General features: G+C 40.7%; 1 protein-coding gene across 5 annotated transcripts in view; it reads left to right on the top strand.

The window, feature by feature from the left end:
• Nucleotides 1-81: 81 nt before the first annotated feature.
• The window catches only part of ZGRF1 (zinc finger GRF-type containing 1), a 30,248-nt gene continuing 15,853 nt past the window's right edge, over nucleotides 82-14,476 (top strand). For 3 of the 5 annotated variants that reach the window (XR_013394158.1, XM_028742980.2, XM_077933930.1), the window contains exons 1-12: nucleotides 82-270; nucleotides 1,865-1,919; nucleotides 2,095-2,175; nucleotides 2,283-2,339; nucleotides 2,810-2,995; nucleotides 3,720-5,856; nucleotides 6,847-6,926; nucleotides 7,560-7,658; nucleotides 8,254-8,439; nucleotides 9,097-9,232; nucleotides 10,626-11,281; nucleotides 12,726-12,858. Coding sequence is in view for 4 of the 5 variants with exons in the window: in XM_028742980.2 (XP_028598813.2) it covers nucleotides 1,896-1,919; nucleotides 2,095-2,175; nucleotides 2,283-2,339; nucleotides 2,810-2,995; nucleotides 3,720-5,856; nucleotides 6,847-6,926; nucleotides 7,560-7,658; nucleotides 8,254-8,439; nucleotides 9,097-9,232; nucleotides 10,626-11,281; nucleotides 12,726-12,858 (3,775 nt within the window). In the remaining variant the exon portion in view is untranslated. The remainder of the gene's footprint in view (nucleotides 271-1,864; nucleotides 1,920-2,094; nucleotides 2,176-2,282; nucleotides 2,340-2,809; nucleotides 2,996-3,719; nucleotides 5,857-6,846; nucleotides 6,927-7,559; nucleotides 7,659-8,253; nucleotides 8,440-9,096; nucleotides 9,233-10,625; nucleotides 11,282-12,725; nucleotides 12,859-14,476) is intronic. The other 2 variants (XM_028742979.2, XM_077933929.1) reach the window with 2 other exon arrangements.

Genomic DNA, 14,476 nt, shown 5'->3' with positions numbered 1-14,476 from the left:
CGCCCGCTCTATCCGCGCCGACTCTATGATGGACGCTTCGCCATTGGCTGACGGCATTGGAGACGCTCCTCGGCGTTAGGCTCTCTCGGCTGACCCTCGCGTCGCGCGGTGAGGGCGTCATCGTCGTCAGCTGGCTGAGCGGGAAACTTCAGAAACTGGGAGAAACTGCGTCGGGTGTGGGCGGGAGAGAGAGAGCCAGGCTGAAGCGCGCGACTGCGGTCAGGGCTCACGAGTGAGTCGCTCTCTTTTCTGAAGGCAGCAGAGTCTTCGGTTCGTTCGTTCAGCTTTTGTCGAGGGTGGCCGGCCGGGGACAGCGACTTCGGGGGGCGGGCGGGCGAGATTTATTTATTTATTTATTGAATTTATATACAGTACCACCCTATACCCGGAGGTTTCGGGGCGGTTCACAGAACAAAATCAAAATATTAAACCACGAAATATATAATCAAAATAAAAACAACAACAACCCAATAACCCCCCTCCCCAAGAAAAGCCACCTTTTAAAAGACATAGGATGTCAAGATTACTTGAACCTCACAGGATTGTTGTGAGGAGAGAGAGAGAAAGGAAGCCCGTAGGGGGAGAGGATGACTTATGCTTCCTTGAATTCACTGGAGGAAAGCTGGGGTGTAGATATAATAATAAAATAATAAACGAAATGGCAGATGTGGCACAGTGCTGTCACTTGCTCACTAGGATGGGGTGGGACGAGGCAGAGTGGCGGCAAGGCATGAGAAAAGCACTGCGATAGTGCTACCCTTTCCTCGCACTGCCCCATCTCTTTCCCTTATTAAATATATTTTTCAACTGCTTGAGCGTTTTTAAAACAGTTTCAAAACAAAAATGAGTATTGGAGAAGGGTGGGCAGAAGGTTGGCTGGGATCTACTATTGGTAGTTATCTGAGCGATTTGAAGTAGATTGGTAAGATTTTCTAATGCTAATTGTTTGGCAGTAGCAACAACAAAACGATCCTCCCTCCCCAATTATACTAATAAAATGACAAAAGTACTGCAAACTCCATCCAGTTTGTCAGAACAAATCTATGCGTTTAGAGTTCCGGAATTCTAAGTGTATGTATTTTGCACCTGTCTCTCGCTGAGGGATCTCAGGGTCCTTTATTTTCTACTAGCACATCCTGCAATCTGTTGATCCCTGTTTTAGAGGAGATTAGTGTGTGATACATTGATTTCAGCAGGGTTCAGGACTTTGCTGCGCTCTCTCACTTCCCTTGTTCCCAAAAGAAAACTTTTTGCCTGCTGCTGATAGTCCTGTATACATTAATGGTATCAGTACTGAATGACTTTTTTTAATAAATGATATTTTTCATTAGATGTGATTGTTCCCATTTTAGATTTGTGGTCAATGAACTAAACTAGTTAGCAGATTAATCAAGATATCATTTTACAGATTTAATGTTTTTTAAGAGAAACGTAGTGTATTGAAATGTGAGACACCTTGTGGTAGTTTTATGAAATTGAGGCTAACAAAGAAAACACTTCGCTTTAGATTACGGTAGAATCTTTAAAATCAGCAAAGCTCAACATTAATTTTTAAACTAAGGGTCTGTTGTTGATACAGCTGAAGAATGTCTCTCATGCTTAACTACTAAGGTACAAGTTCTTTACAAACTAAACTGGAACTAAGCCCCATTGAAAAATGGACATACTGTATATAGGATTACACTAAGAAGACATAAATGAGATTGTATTTTAAATTGCTTTTTTAACTTCAAGGAATTTGGATTGCAGTTAAGGAGTTATGGAATGAGATATAGGAAATATTTATTTTAAAAGGAATGCATGTGTGTCTCTGGTTTCTGGACATTAAGTTCAATTGCTTTAAACAGGATATTATTTCTTTCAGGTGGTATGAAATTTGGAAGTGCAAGCCAGCTATGATGGCTTCTCAGGAATTTACGGTGAGTTTCTGATATTTCAACTATATATTATATGGAGCAATATTCCACATACATCAGGATGACATGGCATCCCTCTGAGATGTCTCACAATCATCAATTAAAAATATAATACAATGAAATATAATAAAATTAATTTTGAAATGTCACTGAAATGTTTGTTTATATATCACAACAGGTTTTATACACACACCAAAAGACTAAAAAATCTAAAGTGTGGCAAGATGGAATTTTGAAGTCCCCTCTAGGGGGCAATAAGGTAAAATATTGATTAATAAAGTATTATACTGATACCATCTGTGGGTGTTACTGTTTTGTTGCTCAATGAAGTACCATTCTTCTATTTTTCTTTCTGCTGTAATACAGGCAACTTTATGTGATGACAAAGGACAGGTTTTGGATAGCATATTTGTGAAGTTCCAGGTACATGCTTTTAATTTTTCTTAATTTTTTTACTTGATTAGCAATTCTGGAAGACAGGTTGCTTGTTTAGTTGATCCAAACTCTTGCTGGCTTATCTTGGTCACATTTGTTGAGGCCCATGGAAGGGAAAGAAGAAAGCCAGCAGGGTTTACAGTGCCTGCTGTTGCTGTCCAAAGAGCCAGGAAAAAATACGGCATTTTTTTGCCGTCATCTTCCTGGTGCTTTGCACAGCAGCAACAGGCACTGATATCCTTTCACCCCCTTCCTCCTCAGGGATAGGTGTGGGTGGGGATGAAGCTTTCTTTTTCTCCATTGTTGAGGATGAAGGAGGAAATGAAAGCTTCCAACCTTCAATTTGGTATATATACACATTGCATATATAACGAAATGGTGTAAGTTGTATTAATGCATTATGTGTTCCATTCAGTATGCATTCATATATACTCACTACTACATATTTATCTCTTTAGGTAAAGCCGGGAGATGATTTAGAAAGTGAGAAATATTTAATCACAGTTGAAGCTGAGAAAACTTCTGAAACTGGTTTTAGTGATCAGCCAAAGAACACAGAAGTACCAGTGTTAATAAGAAATCATTTGAAGTCTTCTGCCTCTTCATCTCTGCGTCTGCCAGTTGGCCTAAAACGAAAACATACTGTATGGCATTCTTTCTCCCTCTCCTTTTTACACTCAAACAATGTAGAAGGAAGCCTTTTGAATAAGTGAGAGAGATAGAGATCTATAGCTAGTTAGAAATTAGGGGGGGGGGAGAGGAAAAAAAACAACTCTGATTTTTTACAATTTGAACTGCATGTGACAGTTTCATAGAGGGTCGTTTTTATCTCTGCCTCTTAAGTACAAAGTGTGTTACAATATAAGGTGTTCTAAGTCACTTACTGTATTGCTCATTGGCTAACACCAGTAGATATAATGCATAGTCAGGCGAGTGAAACACAGTAAATGGAAGCAAATTGTGCAAGGGGATCCATCAGCTATAGAGCAGGAAGTGCTTTGTGGACACTGATTAATCAAGTGGGGTGACCATGCCCACTGCTGGCTGAAGGTTAATCTTGGGGGAATGTGCCTCTTGGGTTGTAAAATCCATACAATACATAGAACTGCACATCATTGTTTCATAGGCTCAGGTGGGGGACCTCGTTACTATTAAGGAGACTGTAAAAGTTATTTTATCCTACTTAGATGTATTCAGATTTTGTTACATAAAAAACACATGCTTTTCAGTCTTTTTAATTTAGTGATTCAGTAAAATATTGCATAACAAATATAGAACAAGTTAATACAGTATAGTAATATCTCTGCTTCTTAATTCTAAAACTTCAATTGTTAAACTTCCCACAAATTGAAAATATTCTCTTCTTAGGGTTTCCAAGGGCCACGGCAAGTGGAAAAGAAAATGACAACAGTGGAAGTATCTGCAGCAGTAGCATCACCTTCATCCAAGGATCCTCATTCATCCTTCCCTTCTCAGTTCTATGCCAGTTCCCCTTTATTTTCTGTCCCCTACAATACTAAGTTACACTCAGAATTGAATCAGAACGCTTTCAAAGTGAATGGCTCAGATGCTGATTCTGTCACTCCACCCGCTTTTACTCATAAAGTGGTACAAAGTAGAATCCATAGTACTGATGGTGAAGATGGTGAATATTTGGAGCCAGGATTTCAACTGGATAACGGAATGGCCAAACCAATCTACCATGCAAGTAACAGTGTGGCAGTTTTGCAGAATGCCAGAAGTAAAGCACAAATCTTAGCAATTCTGAGCGGGGGACAAAAAAAAGTTTCAGAGCATGAAACTAATATATCATTGGGAAATCAATCACCAGCATTGATGAAATCAGAATTCCATCAGGAAGGCTCACTTTTATCTGAATCACCAAGAAGCACAGAGTCTTTCTTCAAAGAAAAGATGGCACATCTTTTGAGCTCTGCAAACAACACAACCAAAGAAACCATTAAATATATAGCGCCACTGCATTTCTCAGAAAAAAATGTAAAAACAAAAAGCCGATGGGATGTATATTTGCCATTGTCTTTAGCCGAAAAGTCTCCTGACAAAGTTGAGGGAGAATACAATGATAAAAATGCTAGCGATCTTCAGGACTTGAAGGAAGATGGCACTGATAATAGGAGCCAATACACTGAGGACCATAACAAAATTCTAGAAGTGCCTGTTTCCTTGGAAATCAATATGTCTCCTGTCAGTAATAGTTCCGTCAAACACCAACCACATAGTATTGTACCAGCTAAATCAATTGTGTGGAAAGAGAATGGCACAGTTTTATCATCTGTTGATAGTATGAATTACTCAGATTGTAATGCTGATAAACTCTCCACATCCAATAAATGCACAGAGATTGATAATTTGGATGGGTTTTGCCATCAGCCGCAAAATGAATCTTATCCAGCAATATTTTCTGAACGTTTCTCAAATAATTCTGCAGATGGAGAGTTTGGTGACACAGAAAAGCAGTTTATAGAGGTTAACTTCAGTCTGTTGGATAAACTAGAGTTTAGTGACACAGAGGATGGAAAACTTCATACCAACCACACACTTTCACAAGGTTCAGCATGCTTTAAAGAGGAAACTGAAGCACCATTTGAGACTGGTGTTCAAGTGAACAGTAACATAAAAGCTTGTAGTAGTCAAGGGGAAGATAATGTGCTGCCCACATTTCTGCAAGATGGAGGTGTGAATTGTGTCTCAGAATGCCAGTCACTGCAAGTTTGTGATGAAATCTCTGAGGAACCTAACAAGAAGGAGGAAAATTGTGCAACTCTTCCATTTCTTAAAAAGCTGCCACATTCAGAGGCTATAATTGTTGATGAAAAGGTAGAGACAAATGCAATAAATATCCAAAATATATGTAATCACAGAGATCTTGGTACAGACTTGTTAATGGTGAATGATATGGACTGTGATGCGAATGATAGTGAATATCATAATCCAACAACTCGTCTTGGAAAAGGGAATGTTCCTGCTATTTTACATGGTTGCCTCATGGACAAAAGTAATGAAGAAGGTATTGAGGTTGAAGCAGGCAATTGCCAACCTAGTTCCTTAGGTATTTGTCATGACAACATGAAACAGAGCAATCATTTGCTAGTCCTCACTGAAAAATACAATATTTCTCATGGTTCCCCTCAGTATATTTCAGACAAAAATGATGCTGCTTCAGGAAAAAATCTGGATTTGAGGCAACTCCCTCATCCCTTAACTTGTGAGACTTCAGATGAATCACAAATGGATCGAAATGAAAATGCAGTTAATAACTTGGATTTTTTTAACAAGTTCAGTAAATATGAAGGAAAGGATTCTATTTGTGTTGAATCTTCACTTGACTCTTCAGGCCTTCCCCAGCTGGTAAATGGTTTCAGCCTGTTAAAATCACTTACAGAACATAGCACAGCCTTAGAAAGCCTGCAAATGATAGAGGAAAGTACTTCTTTGCTACCGAGGGAGAGACTAAGAAAAAAACAAAAGCCAACAAGACCTGAAGGTTATTAGCTTCTATTATTATTATTTTTAGAATTTTGTTTCGAAATATTGATTGCACTTTTCTACTGGTTTTCCTAGTTCATTTTTCTAGAATGGAAATGTAAGGAGAGCTAATTCTTTGTCAAAAGCAGTTTTGTTCTGCATGTGAAACAGTCTCCTTGATTATCCTGAAATAAAAGAGATAATACCTTACTTTAGAATAGGGATGGGGAACCTGTAGCCCTCCAGATGTTGTTGGACTTCCAACTCCCATCATCCCTCCATTGAGCATTCCTAAGGAAATGTCTTGTCCATGGTGAGATCATGTTTTGTTTTGCTCCAAACAAACCACACTATACCCAAGGTTTGTTACTGGCTTTCCAATAGTAGTTTGGGTGAAGCAAACCACAATCCACTTTGAACATACAGTGGTGCCTCGCAAGACGAAATTAATCCGTTCCGCGAGTCTCGTCTTGCGGTTTTTTCGTCTTGTGAAGCACGGCTATTAACGGCTTAGCGGCTTTAAGAAAAAGGAAACAAACTCGCAAGAACTCGCAAGACGTTTCGTCTTGCGAAGCAAGCCCATAGGGAAATTCGTCTTGCGGAACGACTCAAAAAACAGAAAACCCTTTCATCTAGCGAGTTTTTCGTCTTGCGAGGCATTCGTCTTGCGGGGCACCACTGTAATGGTAAGCTAGGGATCATAGTTTGGTTTTTTTCATGTGCTTGTGGGGAGGAGCAAAACAACCAAGTCCAGCAACTTCATGGTAAACAGATATGGTTTACGGTAACATCAAAACAAGACCAGTGGATTTCTTTGCAGCATGTTTGTCACTGATGTGGCTAATAATGCTAAAATAAAATATGTGTAGTTAGCATCTAACATTCCTATAAGCAATAGCATTGACTTTGAAAACATCACTCAACTTGAATGCAAGATAGATCTTCAATATTTTTTATCACTGAACTAGCTTCATGACTGAGGCTTATTGTGCTTTTCTCTCTTTTGTAGCTACACAACAGTTTCCTGACGTTCCACTTTCTGAAGATATGCAGATAACATCTTGCCTGCATTCTGGTTCTCCTAAAATGGTAACCTTTTTGGACTTTTGTAATTCATCACTAATAGCTTTTATGTAACTATCCCATTACACAAGCTGAAGGCCCATCTACTTGTATGTATTTTCCACCTCACTGCCGTCTTCTGTGTTCCTATCAGCCACCCCCTCTGAACGCCTGAAAACTGGCTGCAGAGAGTAAGAGGCCCTCTACAGCAAGTTTTGTGAGATGGAGTAAAAATTGCCAACACTACTCCACACTCATTGGGGCATAAAAATTAAAATTAAAAATTAAAGTAATAGTAATCATCATCATAAATTGTGGGTATTGGAGAAAACGTATTTCATTTGATAAGTTCACTGCATCATCGTGTTAAAGAAAATTTTGAGTTGAGATGGTTTGTGGGAGAGGATTGCAGTAGGTAAAGGACAAGATAGAACATTTGCTCTACTCCAGTATGGAAATTCATTTTTCCTACACAAATGTAAAATAGATTTGTAGGGCTTTTGCTCATAAATAGTTGTTTTAAGAAACTGCAAATTGTATTGCCTTTCAGCCTTCTGAAGGCAATGAGCTGGTTGTATTATATCACTGCATTTCAGAATGAGACTGTACTAAGTACAGAATGGTGCATCCTTCTCTTGACCCATTTCTGATCATTTCCAGGATACTTCCTCAAACACTGATGCAGAGAAGCCCACAGCAGCTACAGTAAACATGCTACATGACCAGGTTCCTTTTGAAGTGGCTGACAGTCAAACGAAGGTATAGCTTACAAAGAGATGACTTGGAAAACCTCCCACGGCCAACACCTCCAAAAATTTCACTGCCACCATGCATCTCAGGACCTTCTCAGACTACTTTTGAAACTGGAATTTTTAAACAGCAGTTTGTAATATGACCTGGAGGGCCAGGTGTAAAACGTCCACAGTCTGTGCAAGCTCTTCAGCACACCTAAACAAGCTTTTTGGATCCTGGGTACTAACTCTTCATTGACAGCATTAAAGTTGCCATCTCATCTCTTATTTTATCATTGAAGGCTAATTTTCAATGGTATAATGAATAAGGATGGCCTCCTAACCTCTAATGTTGATGGCTGAGGTTTGCTTAGAATAGTTGTTAGCCTTCTCTCATCCAGCAGAGATGAGTAGAAAGCCCTGGGGTGGGGCTGGAATATGGATCTGTTGAGTGGCCCAAAACTCAGGCTTGTTGGCTCTTGGCTGGCGTTCCAAAAATGTGTGACAATCCAGCTCCCACCTTCTACCCTGGCAGGCCCAAGCAACAAATACTTTGTGCTAAATTGTAGTTCTTTGTTCTCCTATGATTTCCTTTTATTAATCTATCTCTTAAATATATGTAGCTAGTTGAATTTCAAGGGTACCAAGTGAGAGGATCTGCAGCTAGTGAGATAATGATGAGAGTACCCTCTTCACATCTTAGATGGGATCCACAGGCTGATATGACAGAATTTGAACTTGCTACAAAGGATGGCTGTTTTTTCTCAGCCCAAGAACTAGGCAGCCCTGTGCTGCCTAGCTTTATTCAGGTAAACTGTAGAATGCTTTTTATAGAAAGCTTTATTTAATCAATGAACATATTGCAAAAATGTGAAATAATTTATTAAGTGACCATAAACATGGTTTAAAAGACTACATGAAAGTTGCAAATAAGGACCTCTGTTGGCCCATTCCTGACGTAAATCTGTCAATGACTTCTTTGAAAATGCGTTCATATACTTTATTCCCTTGGTCCTTCTGGTGCATTAAACATCTTCATTAATATGTACATGGTGCCACCTTTTAACCCCTCTTCAAAATTCACTGTTTCTGTAAACCCTGGTTTAGTCTGAATTTTCATGGGGTAGCAAAAAACAATTATGTGTAACTGTACCTGTTTACACCTGTCATTTCCTAGGCTTGTTTCTTGCTTCATTTTGTTATTTTTCCCTGTGTTGATTTTAGATTTTCTCCTGTTTTGGGGAGTAAGGACCCTGCTTTCTTTTCTTTTCTTTCTTTTGCTTGAAACTTTGTAAAGCATTGTTTGAAATTTCTGTTGCATGACCAGAAGCCTGTGATGTTTGGGTATCATTCATTATCATTGTTTTGTTTTTGTGTTTTGTTTGTAATTAAAAGTAATGTGAAAGATCTAAGTTCATTCAACTGGGTGTTCTTGATTTTTTAGCTTTACAATTGTTTCTCTGCAGTCTTCACAGCCTCCAGACTGCCACTTTCCCCCAAATTCAAGCAGTGAAAAGGCAGTGATAGAAGCAGAAGAAAACTATTTCCTGGTGACAAGGGTATCTCCAGATTTACCTATGGACAACGCAAAAAGCTTTTTCCGTAAGAATGTTTTGTTTGTTATTGTTGTAAATAATGGTTGTGCCAGCAGACATAATAAGGGGGGAAAGTAGGCACCCTTGTGCAAAAGTTGGCTTGTAAGTGTTGGATACCAGAGTGATAGATCTCAGATTCTTATAGCATTGCATTGAGATAATATGTACATTCTCAGCGTTCTCAGCCTGCTTTGATTACATGTACATATTGTAAGCTTTTAGACAATGGGATTTGTTATTCTGGCTTAGAATTGTTATTGGAACAAACGACTTGGACTCTGCCTCCCCAACCCCCATGAATGGAAGAGATCCTTCTGCTCATGGAAGGACATCTTTTGTGAGTTCCATTCTTCTTCTATGAACAGATGCTTCTTTCATTCATTGAGTTTAAGATTAGGATCCAAGCCAGTGTTTCCTTCCACACCTCAATTATTTTCTCCAGTACGAAGCAGCGAACAAGTTTAACAAGTGAGAATCTAAAACATAGTGTTCTGAGAGCCAGTGTGGTATAGTGGTTAAGAGCGGTGGACTCGTAATCTGGTGAACTGGGTTCGCATCCCCGCTCCTCCACATGCAGCTGCTGGGTGACCTTGGGCTAGTCTCACTTCTCTGAAGTCTCTCAGCCCCACTCACCTCACAGAGTGTTTGTTGTGGGGGAGGAAGGGAAAGGAGATTGTTAGCTGCTTTGAGACTCCTTCGGGTAGTGATAAAGCGGGATATCAAATCCAAACTTTTCTTCTGGTGTATCCCCAGCTCATAACAAGAGTGCTCCTCTTTAGGATCTCAGCCACCCTAGGAAAGGAGTCCTTTATGAGTTGGTGAAAGGAGGGAGGAGACCACTTTCCCCCACCCCATCCTTCTGAAACCTTCCTCTGTTGTGTTGTATATCACTGAATGGCTCTGGCTGAGGTCTGACTATCAGCACTGAGCTGTCCTAGGTAGAATACAGTTGTACCTTGGAAGCCGAACGTCTTGGCTCCCGAACAAATCGGCTCCTGAATGATCAAAACCTGGAAGTGACTGTTTTGAACGATTTTCAAAAGCTGAACGTCCAGCACAGCTTCTGATTGGCCGCAGGACATTCCTGCAGCCAATCAGAAGCTGCGCTTTGGTTTTTGAACGGTTCCAGGAGTCGAATGGATTCCTGGAACGCATTCTGTTCAGAAACCAAGGTACCACTGTAATTAAGATACACATTACTATCCACATCAAGAACCTTTTCTCAGTTAACTGGCTATGCTAGATTTGTCTTAATCTTTTAAGTAAGAAATGCAAATACAGCCAAAATCTTTGCGGTAGAAAAGTCAAGATTTAAGGTAATTGGAGTAGAGCACCCAGGAAACTTGGAGAGAAGACATTGTTTTGAATATTGACACTTTCTAAAACTCTCTGCTTCATAGAGATGGAAGAGTCCAGCTGCCCAGAAGATGATGATATGTCTATACTCCTACTGCCCCTTAGAGCACGAACTCCAGTTGTGACTTTACCTGTAGATGGAGAAGTTCCTGACTTAGTTTATTCCAGTGTAAAGACATGTGAGCGAGGCCAGCAGTCCTTTGGCTTCTCGGGAATAAGCATGTATGGCAAGTCAAAAATATTAGGGCCTGAGGACAGGATGTGTGAAACCTTTGTGCGTGAAAAGTGTAGAGAAGAAAGACATGGGGTGATCACACAGTCTGCATTCCCTAATGTATCAGAACAAAAGAGACAAAGCAAGTGGCAGAAGTACCAAAACACAACTCATAGTGACTTGAGAACTCAAAACAGCAGCGAAGTGGTCATGACTGATGACATCCGAGCTGAGAGTGCCTTTGGAATGCCACTGCATGACATAGGAGAGGGTTGGAGTCATGCCATCAATGAAAGCCCTCCAGACTTTGGGCATCCGCAAATGCTGAAAAGCGTGCTTTGTAAACAGCAGCGAAACTTTAGCAGCCAAGATTCTGTTTCAGAAGGACAGAAACTTTCTCTGCACTTAAATCAGAATTTTTCCACTGAGGAAGGACTAAAGGTGCTAGGTCAGCTGAATTGCCACAGTTCAACCAGACACACCAAGGTATATAACTCTTCACAAAAGTCTTAGGAATAGATTTTGCCAAAGCAGCTTCCAAAAGTAGTTGTGAATATTTGATAGTTTAGTCATATGTTCATCTATAAAGTGGTTTGTTGTTTTTAACTTATTCAAATAGCATTTATGGCTCAATTTGAAATATTATATAAAGGAAATCAACCCTGATCTTGCATTTTATTGTCTACTTCAAAAAATATTTCACTATAGAACATCAGGTTCCTGACAATGCTTCTGTTACAAAGTCCTTGACCACCCACAGATGTGGCCCAGTGGCATAGCTGTCAACTGTCCCTTATTTGGCGGGAAAATCCCCTATCCCAGCGTTGTGTCCCGCTGCTGTCCCTTATTGATGATGTCCCTTAAATTTCCTGGGTTTCAAAGGAAGCAGCTCCTCTCCTTCCCTCCCTGCTGGCCAGGGAGGAGGGAGGCTCCAACTGTGTTGTTTGGCTGTGTTGCTCACCCAATAAGGAGTCTAAGAATGACTGGGGGGTGGAGCTTGCATGCCTTGTGCTGATCAAATCGGCCACGTTGCCTTGGGACTCACCTTTGCTCAGTGCTTCCCAGAGGAGAGGTGACGGTGGTTTTCCTTGCTGCATCCCCTTTGCCGGGTTGCTGCGCTGTGGGAACCACTGCTTGAGGCTTCGTTTGGCTGCTGGCTGGGCTTTCTGCCTTTGGCTTAGAGGGGCTCAGAAGTTGAACATACCTGTGCTTGGAAAATCCCTTATTTTGGCTGCTGGTCTCTTATTTTCGAGGCTGCTGGTCCCTTATTTTCAAATCTGTAAGTTGACAGCTAAGCCCAGTGGAGGTGGGAGTTATATGTCCTTGTACTATTTTATAGTCCTTAGGGTTGCTGCTTTTCTTGATTGCAGAAATGTAGGAGAAGGGGCTTACAAGCATCCTCTTCCTCTTGTTCCTGCTCAGTGTTTTGACTCAGCAGTTCAGCAAAGAACTGGACTGTCTCCCCTTGTATATGCATTGCCATGTAGTGCTGCAACCAGAGCAATCTCACAAGAGTCCCCTTTGCTATTCACAAGACATCCTGCAGGTGGTGATGTATTTGAAGAGAGCTGAAAACCTGTTGCCATAGCAGTAGTTTCCCCAGAGCTATGGCGACAAGTCTTTGCTCACCCCATCACTCACTGTGGCTCTGAGAAATGAAGGGAACCGCATGTCCTTTGGATGTTTTGTTTCTCTTGTCTCTGTAGATGCTGATGGAATGGAGAAGTAAATAGGCAGTAAGAATGCAAACATGAATATCTATAAATATCCCCATGGTTGCAGTTTGTGGGATATTTAATGTCAGTGTGGAATAAGAGGGTGGCCAATGCTCTAATTCTAATATAATGTGCCTGAATATATGTTACCCATGTATTAAATCAGATAGAAAGGAAATATGATTTTACATGCATACCTTTTATTTATATTTCAGAACACCTGTGAATTGTTCTTTCCCAGTGTAGAAATGGTGAACTCTACCAATGTTCCTAAGAGACAGATGTATATCCCAGCTGAGTTTCAGTCTCCTGCACATTATAAGCAGGTTTTTACTTCTGCTTTGAAGGGTATGACTAACACCTTTAATTTCCACATTGCAGTACATTCACTGATGGTTGTTCTTAGGGGGCAACAAAATCTGAGATAAAATATTGAGTGAGTGTCCTCATAACAGTTTTTTCAACAGTTGCCACATGTATTTGGCCTTCAAAACCACATTCTCAGCCACCTCTATGGTTGCCTGTGCAGTCTAAATTGCACCATCTCAGAAAATCTCATCTGTGCATTGTTTTCATTTTTGGTTAAAAGCACTCAAAGGGTCTCTGTATTTTATTGGAGAAGCAATGCTGGAGAAGAGGATGTTTAACTGCTTTGTTCCATACCACTTTCCCAGTCTAAATTGCTTCTTGCAAGCTGCATTTCTCTCTCTCTTCCCACCCCCACCAACCAAGATTAACAAACTTTTAGGGGACCAATTTAGAATGGGTAGAAGGATTAAATTTCCCATAATTGCTGTTCACCCCAACATTTAAGTGCAAATTTGTTTTTAATTGCAAATAAGACTATCAGGAGTTCTAATTATGGTTCCTCAGCATAATATGTAGTTTTCCTTGGGAAAAACAAATGGCATACCAAAAGATACAGTATGTTACATATGAAGTACGAATGAGAAAAAATTATAAAAGCCACAAACCCATGGATAAGCAGAAGGCAGGACTTTGGCTCTATTTAGATGCTTCATTGCCAGTGCTCTGGGAGTAGTTGAATTGCAGTTGCTGAGCTGGAAAACCTTCAAAACATTTGCTATTGTTCAAAGTATTGAACCGAAAATTGTGGAAAACGTATTTGATTCTTCCTCTAAGTCAGCAATCACTGGGTGTTTTAGCCACTGCCTGAAGACAATTCGCAAGTTGTATATTTCTGGGGGGCCACTTTGTGGTAACTATTTATTTATTTACTTACTTCATTTACGAATTGCTTCCTATGCAACGCCTAGATAATGGTCAGGCTATTACAGTCCAGAGATGGCCATACCATAGCAGTCTTAATTGTCAAAGCTGGTAAAAGGCACTCTTGCCCACTGAGGGCAGCAGAATGAATCCAGGAGCACTCCCGATACTGATCCAGGACTTTCAGGGACTCTTCTCAGTCATGTGTTACAGACAAAGAATCAGTTATCAGTGTATCGAGGACACCTCTGCAAATCTAATAACTGCTCCCAACAGTTTCATATAGAAGAGCATTGGGGACAAGATGGTATCTTGCAGCATCCTTCAGCATAAGTGCCATGGGGTTGAAAAATGACATCCAACCTGAAACTGATTGCCAAGATAGAATTAGGTAAATGTAAAGGTACCCCTGACCATTAGGTGCAGTAGTGACCGACTCTGGGGTTGCGGCGCTCATCTCGTTCTATGGGCCGAGGGAGCCGGCGTTTGTCCGCAGACAGCTTCCGGGTCATGTGGCCAACATGACTAAGCCGCTTCTGGTGAACCAGAGCAGCACCTGGAAACGCCGTTTACCTTCCCACCGGAGCGGTACCTATTTATCTACTTGCACTTTGATGTGCTTTCAAACTGCTAGGTTGGCAGGAGCAGGGGCCGAGCAACGGGAGCTCACCCTGTCGCGGGGATTCGAACCACTGACCTTCTGATCAGCAAGTCCTAGGCTCTGTGGTTTAACCCA

The sequence above is a fragment of the Podarcis muralis genome, chromosome 9 (genome assembly GCF_964188315.1).
Source record: "Podarcis muralis chromosome 9, rPodMur119.hap1.1, whole genome shotgun sequence".
Lineage (NCBI taxonomy): Eukaryota > Metazoa > Chordata > Lepidosauria > Squamata > Lacertidae > Podarcis > Podarcis muralis.
The sequence above is the reverse complement of the archived record's forward strand: the minus strand, read 5'-3'. Positions and strand labels throughout refer to the sequence as shown.